The sequence below is a fragment of the Takifugu rubripes genome, chromosome 15 (assembly GCF_901000725.2).
Source record: "Takifugu rubripes chromosome 15, fTakRub1.2, whole genome shotgun sequence".
Taxonomy (NCBI): domain Eukaryota; kingdom Metazoa; phylum Chordata; class Actinopteri; order Tetraodontiformes; family Tetraodontidae; genus Takifugu; species Takifugu rubripes.
In genome coordinates this window covers 13,147,269-13,154,074 of record NC_042299.1, presented here as the reverse complement: position 1 = coordinate 13,154,074, position 6,806 = coordinate 13,147,269, and the positions used below count along the sequence as shown (strand labels likewise).

The 6,806-nt window shown below is 43.3% G+C and overlaps 2 protein-coding genes across 3 annotated transcripts; one reads left to right on the top strand and one right to left on the bottom strand.

The window, feature by feature from the left end:
- Positions 1 to 1,453: 1,453 nt before the first annotated feature.
- Positions 1,454 to 5,392, top strand: LOC105417489 (protein NLRC3-like). The gene is made up of 7 exons (XM_011611526.2): positions 1,454 to 1,562; positions 1,909 to 2,135; positions 2,406 to 2,522; positions 2,621 to 2,695; positions 2,764 to 2,875; positions 2,961 to 3,201; positions 3,381 to 5,392. The coding sequence occupies exons 2-7, from the start codon at positions 1,948 to 1,950 to the stop codon at positions 4,970 to 4,972; spliced, it is 2,325 nt and encodes a 774-aa protein (XP_011609828.2). The 5' UTR covers positions 1,454 to 1,562; positions 1,909 to 1,947; the 3' UTR covers positions 4,973 to 5,392.
- On the bottom strand, positions 5,330 to 6,735 carry LOC115252623 (interleukin-1 receptor type 2-like). 2 transcript variants are annotated; one of them, XM_029848201.1, is made up of 5 exons: positions 6,439 to 6,735; positions 6,329 to 6,370; positions 6,177 to 6,239; positions 5,912 to 6,041; positions 5,330 to 5,840 (listed from the first exon to the last, which is right to left on the bottom strand). In XM_029848201.1, exons 1-5 carry the CDS (start codon positions 6,461 to 6,463, stop codon positions 5,669 to 5,671), a joined length of 432 nt encoding a protein of 143 aa, XP_029704061.1. In that variant the 5' UTR covers positions 6,464 to 6,735; the 3' UTR covers positions 5,330 to 5,668. The 2 variants fall into 2 exon arrangements, with proteins under 2 accessions (XP_029704061.1, XP_029704062.1); XM_029848202.1 differs by having other exon boundaries at positions 6,329 to 6,340.
- Between the last annotated feature and the right edge of the window lie 71 nt (positions 6,736 to 6,806).

Here is a 6,806-nt window from a genome sequence, read left to right as displayed (position 1 = left end):
ATTAGTTCAATTAATAATAAGAAAAAGGAGACCTACGATTTTATGATGTGTTAGAATAATTAAAGGTGAGTCATAATTTATAACCTAACTCATATATTTACTTAAACACAGAAAGTATCGAAAAAGAGATAAGAAATCCACACAACAGGCTTTTACCTGTTTAGCAGGAATTCCTGCGCTTCTCCTGGGAACATCTGGGCACTTATCAGCCCTCATACCCCCACGATTCTCGGCTGTCGTCTTTTGTCGCTGCTCCTGCCTCCATCACACAAAGCGCAGTGATGGGGGGTCACCAAACAGGCGGGGGTGCACAGCTGCAGGCTGCAAGACTCACTTCACTTTATCACATGGACTCTCACCGAACTGCAGCGTTTGACCTTCTGTCAACCCTGTCAAAACAATAAATAAACTGCGGGCTTTAGAGTCTGCAAAGGCCGCAAAGCTGTTTCCACCGTATATACTGTATATGTGTGTGTGTGTGTGTGTGTGTGTGTGTGTGTGTGTGTGTTCGTTGTGCATTAAGAAAATTCATGTGGATATATAACATAGTATTTATTTTTAACCAGGTTTAACGATTATTTGCCATAAATAAATGCAGCACAAGATGATTATAGATGATCTGTTTCGTGGAATGCATTTAAAATTAAAGTAAGCTGCCAGTAAACGAAAAGAATACGAGCACAAACAAGAGCCAAACAATTTCTGACATTTCAAAATGTTACTAACAATTAGGTGAGAATAAAAGCTGAGCCTCCATCAGATACGCTGACATTCAAGATGTCAATAATAAAATAAAATAAAAATCAATGCAGGCTTATGGAGCTATTTTATGTGAAATATGCTGATGTAAGTTAACCTTTTGTCTACAAATGGGAATTAAAATGACATCAACACAATCGTAGAATAATAAAACAATAAACTGTTATTATACCGCATAAGGAAGTGATGTTTTTTAATTAACCGGAGTGAATGTTAGTACTCTTGGGTTTAAACCAGTGCAAATTCAAACTACAGAAGGCATTAAAGTTAGAAGGAAAATTAATCAATCTATTCGAAATCACGTAGGGATTAAAAGAGTTCCGCATCATTATTTATTTTACTATATCACCTTTTATCCCCAATTTGACTTTAAAAAAGACACAAACATCGAACAAGAATAACAACATTAAAGATCTTAGTATAGCTAATTTACACGTGTAAATAAGTTGATAATAAAAGCTTTATAAACTGTTATTGTGTGTTGTTCTCCCCTCCGGCCGCTAGATGACAGTATTTTCTGCGTAATGTTCCAACACTTCACAATGAAGGTAAAAGACCGTGAAGGTAAAAGACCGTAAAAAATGTTTTAGGTAAAATGAGTTTTTAGGGGGGCTTTGTTTAAAATAGCTTTTGAATGTTTCGCTTTTTGTTCTTGTTTAACCACATTTTTTCAATAATTTGTCATCCCCAGTACCAGTTGGTGGCGCTGTTTCCAAATTGAAAAAGACCGAAAGAAGAAGAAGAAGAAGAAGAGGGTCAAGGGTTTCGAAAGACGGAACTTCTTAAAACAAATTCACACTAAGGTAATATTATGTTCTCATATTCATTTGAAATTGATTTGTAAACGGTTGAGTTTTCAACAAAGGGAATCAAGTTGCGCTCCAACAACTTAAACTGTCACCGATCTGGGTTTTTTTGCTACCGATGTCACTAAATTGTCAGTGTTAAATGCAAAGTTCTAGCAGCGGGGAATTATAGATAATTCTGCTGGGTTTCTGATGTATCTAATATATTGGTACATTGGTGAAGTAATCTGATGGCTAAACGTTTGTTTTGAAGTATTTCTGCATGTACCCTGTGAGAGAATTTAATATCCGATTCTTATAACTGATCAGTTTCACCTTTCTTTTTCTACTGATCCTCCATTAGCCATGACTGTGTGGCCTCCTCCTCTTCGGTAGCCGATATATGATGGAAAACGCCTTAGAAGTAGAAATGGTTGGGTCATCAGGCAGTTCCTCTATTGGAGATGCTGTCTCTGGTAGAGGACCTCATCTGCCTGGTGGCGATGGCGATGATGATGATGACCTTTTCTACATCCCTGAACGACGGCCGTCTCTCGACCTGGGCTCAAATCTAATGGATACCGGCCAGTGGTAAGGCCTTGTGTTGTCTTTCATTTTTACTCACTTATGTTCAGCAGTATGCATAATGTGATGTCGTTTGAAACCCAAAAAAAAATCAGGAAAGAAGATATCCCCTCAATGGCCCTCGATGATGAAAAATCTTGCATGTCTGTTATCCTTTTTTTAAAAAAAAAAAATTGGCCTGGTTTAACTGCTACAGGAAAATTCTTATCATTAACTGACATATCGACAGGTACACTATTAATAAACTGTCATTCTGCCATATTTCTTTGTCACCAGGGCATATGCATATGCAAATGCAAATGCACGAGCATTGCCCCGAGAGCTGAGCTATGGGTCCATGACAAGTGACACAAACTCAGGCATCATGGATCAAGAAGATGGTGGAAACACAAGGTACAAACCAGAAGATTAAGCTGACAAGTTGTGCGCTACATTCGCCACCATGGCAACCCACGCGCGTGAACTGAACTGTGGTCATGTTTTGACTTTAGGGTCCAGCTGAACAGATCAGATTCCTTCTCAAGCTGCTGCTCCTTCGACAGCGACAGCGATGACACAATGACAAAGTAAGAAATGTGAGCGCTTGCTATCATGTGCTCCTCCGATGCTAAAATAAATGTAATCTCATCACCAGGATTAAAAATAAAGATAATGATGATGTCGCGGAGACGACTGCCACACCAGAATTAGTTACAGAACCAACTGGCCCCAGCCATCCCTCGCTGACAGTGGGATTCACTTTCAAGGTCAGGTTCTGTTGACCTCTGTTGGGATCTGTTCCTCATTCTCTTTTGAAGGTTACTCTGGTAAAACTGTCCTTTTCACAATCAGGCTATTTGTGACATATTTCGGAAATTGCCCAGCGAGGACCTGAAGGCAGTCAAGACGCTGCTGTGGAAGCGCTACCCGCGATCATTCAACACTCCCCCGATGCACATGGACCTCGTGGACCTCGTGGACCGACTGCTGGAGTGTTTTGGCCAGGAGCTCTCCCTGCGGATCACCGAAACAGTGCTCACTGAAATTGGGCAGAAGAAGGCGGTGGCATATCTCCAGACGTTACGGGTCCTAAGTAAGAACTCGTCTTTGTAAATATGATTGCAGACAGTGACTAATATATGAAAACTTGGACATTTCATGCTGCGTAGTTTTTATTAATGTTGAAATGTTTCGTAAATTCTGACAGTTTTGTTTGTTTTAAGATTAAATTAACTGTAGGACTTACAGCAAATGCACGCTTTTCTTTTTCAGATGAGGTACGTCACGATTTGTGTGAGACTCTGAAGAGGACGTATGGGGACGTGTGTGAAGATCCATCCAAGCAGGAGGAGAGGCGGCCCTTTGACGACGCATTCACCGACCTCCACATAAAATCCACGAGCAATAACGGTCCAAATATAGAACACGAAGTCATGCAGATAGAAAAGCTTGACAGCAACCAGGACATTGGGGACCTGCTTTCAACCAAGGACATCTTGACCTCTGAAAGGGTCGAGCAAACGTGCAGCAAACTCGCGGTGCTCATCGGGGTTGCCGGGTCGGGAAAGTCAATGGCGGTCCGGAAATTAATATTTGACTGGATGGAAAGGCGAGCGCATCAAGACGTCTCCTTTCTGTTCCCTGTGCCGTTCAGAGATCTGAAGCAGTTTGAGGGTTCCGAGGTCTCCCTTTTACAAATCGTCCAAACGCTCTACCCGGAAACGAGAAAACTGAGGGACGAGGATTACAGAGGAAACCACTGCAAAATGATGTTCGTTTTCGATGGTCTTGATGAGTACAGCGGGCAACTGGATTTCCAAAACACTAAGCTCGTGAGTGACTACGCTGATCCAGCTGCCCTGAACGTCATCATAGTCAACCTCCTCAGAGACCGACTCTACCACCGCGGCCTTTTCCTGGTCACCTCACGGCCACAGGTGAACACCTACGTCCCTTGGGATACAATTTATGACGAGATAGAATTGCAAGGCTTCTGCGACTCAGAAAAGGACCAGTACTTTCAGAAGAGGTTCAAGGACCCGGATCAGGCCCGCCGAGTTATTGCGCACATCTGCTCCGTCAGAACGCTACACATCATGTGCCACCTGCCCCTGTTCTGCTCGTTGGTGGCCAATGAGTATGAGCGCATATTTAGAGAGCAGGGGGTGCAGGCAGAGCTGCCCAGGAGCCTCACCTGTGTGTACACAAAGCTGCTGCTCACACTCACACAGCAGCATCGCAGATTTAGAGCTCCGGATCGGAGCCCAGCTGAACAGAAGGACTTCATCCTGAAACTCGGAAAGTTGGCATTCAAAATGCTGGAACGCGGCGAGTTCAAGATCAGCCAATACGATTGGAAGGAAGTGGGAATCAGCGACACCGAGGCTGTGATCAACAGCGGCCTGTGCATGCAGTACATCACAAAGCTCCACGTCCTGGAACAAGAGAAAGTTCTCAGCTTCATCCACCCCACTGTGCAGGAGTACCTGGCTGCCCTTTATGCGTATCTGTCATTCAGAGACCTGGAGAAAAACATCTTTGAAAATCAGGTGAAACGGAAATTAAAGGGAATGATTAAAGGACACAGAGCGATGGAGCTGTACAAGTGTGCGCTGGACAGGAGCCTGCTGTGTGAGGACGGCAAACTGGACCTCTTCCTGAGGTTCCTGTTTGGAATGGCAGCCAACAGCAACCTGGAACTCCTCCGACCTTTCTGCACGTCGTCGTTCACGTGGCCTTCGTTGGCTGAAGAAGCCGCGGCGCTCCTGAGGAGGAAGATCGGAGGGGGTCCCCAGTCGGACAGAAGGAGCAACTTACAGCTCTGCCTGGAAGAGTTAGGTGTGCACACCGGAGCAGCATCCTGATGCTAATCTTAGCGTTGCTACGCTGCAAGGAGAAAATGATTTTGTTTAAACCTAATGTCATCAGAGAAAGCACAAAGGTGACATATTGAAACAATATTTTTAATTTTAATGCATTTTGATTGTGGAGGGATAGAAAATTGTCTGTTTGTATAATTCTTATTTTCTTTTTCGATATTAGATTTTAATTCATGTCTGTCGAATTTTCTTAGAAAACCAAGTAATGATCATCAGTAATCATCAGTAATGAACATAAGGAATTATTTAATGCACACGTTAACCTACAGCTTGTTTTGCCATATGGAGTCCTGGGCGGGGGGTTCCCATCTGCCAAAGACAACATGAAACTGACAAAAATGATCAATGGCTTTAGGATGTTTATTTTGCCATAGTTCAAGAATAAAGTCAATAATGATAGACAAATAACCGTTGTGACATTTACATAATGAAATTACACTATTACAGTACATCAGAAAACACCTTTATTTGGATAAATTACTAGATTGCAATAATCTGGACAGTTTATTGTGTCAGTTCCAAAATTCATTTCCTTCTAAACATTTCCCTGAATTTAGATCCTAAAATCCTCACTGACAGCAGAGCCACGCAGTTTTTATTTATCATACGCAGAACATGGTCCTTTCTTTTAGTAGCACAATGGGTATTGTGTTGATTTTGCACATAAATGACTAAAAAGATTTAGGACTTTTCCCCGCACGAGTCGCTGCCTTTGTGTGTAAGAGTTGTGCGTTTCTGCACTTTTCCGGCAGCGTTTGTCACAACACAGGTGAAGGTGGATGTCAGGTCTTCCGATGTAACATTCTTCAACCACAAACTCCTCTGGAGGATCGACTCCTCCTCCAAATGAATCCTGGAAACAAACATTCACCTCAGCTTTGTGCCACCCCCACTGCTGATCCCAGAATTATTACTGGTACTCACACTTCCATCTCCACTATCCTGCCACTGCTGGCGGCATCTTCAGGGAAAGAGCCGTCAACCAGCCAGTAGATGAGCGTCTGATCAGCCGCACAGTTGGGGAACGCTTCGCAGTACAGAAAGAGCTGCTGCCCTGCGGGGCCGATCCATTACGAGCAGTTTCAGTACAGCACAGCCTCAGTGTTTGTAGAGCATCATAGAAAAACTCTCTTTCCTCCAACAGAAGTCTCTAATTAAGGCAGAATAACCGATTTTAAAACGCACAAACCTGCAGGAGCCTTTATTTGAACGCGGTTTGATCCGATGATCTCCGGAACTCTATCCTCCAAAACTGAAATTAAAGTTTTGGTGAGCAGTTAAAAAAAAGAAACACACGGGCACACTTTACATTTAAGCACCTTCAAAGCAACATTTTGGTACCTGGAAGTCCATCTGCCAGCAGCAGGCACAGAGAAATCACACCTGTAGAAGAGACACAATTTTCAAAAAGCGTAACGATGCGGCGCAGATGCCTGAAGTCGGTCACAGACCTTCGATGACGGTTGACAGCTTCATTCTGACTTCAGCAGCTTGGGCTCCTGCTGGCTGGCTTTATATCCCGAGACCACTTCCTCTACGCCCACTCAACACACACCACGGGGATTTCCTCATAAACACATCTTGTTTTTATGATCACATTACCCAAACATGTCAGTTGTCTGGTCTCCATGGTGATCTCCAGTGTGGTTTGTTAGCATCCATGACCCTTGTTTCCACTGATATTCCTAATAAGTGACCACTAGTTTCAGCTATCCAATGAGGTTTTCAGTTTCAGAGGATGTCCCTGGTGAACTCCAGGGAACTCCAGTCTCAAGCTGCAGGTTTAGTCATCAGCACGGAAACATGTGCTGCAGCCCTC

Coding starts and splice junctions, on each gene's coding strand:
- LOC115252623 (XM_029848201.1), bottom strand. CDS start 6,463: ATGAAGCTGTCAACCGTCATCGAAG. Junction 6,371..6,438: donor GCTGTCAACCGTCATCGAAG/GTCTGTGACCGA, acceptor TCTCTTCTACAG/GTGTGATTTCTCTGTGCCTG. Junction 6,240..6,328: donor GCTGGCAGATGGACTTCCAG/GTACCAAAATGT, acceptor CTTTAATTTCAG/TTTTGGAGGATAGAGTTCCG.
- LOC105417489 (XM_011611526.2), top strand. CDS start 1,948: ATGATGGAAAACGCCTTAGAAGTAGAAATGGTTGGGTCATCAGGCAGT. Junction 2,876..2,960: donor CAGTGGGATTCACTTTCAAG/GTCAGGTTCTGT, acceptor TTTCACAATCAG/GCTATTTGTGACATATTTCG. Junction 3,202..3,380: donor CCAGACGTTACGGGTCCTAA/GTAAGAACTCGT, acceptor TTTCTTTTTCAG/ATGAGGTACGTCACGATTTG.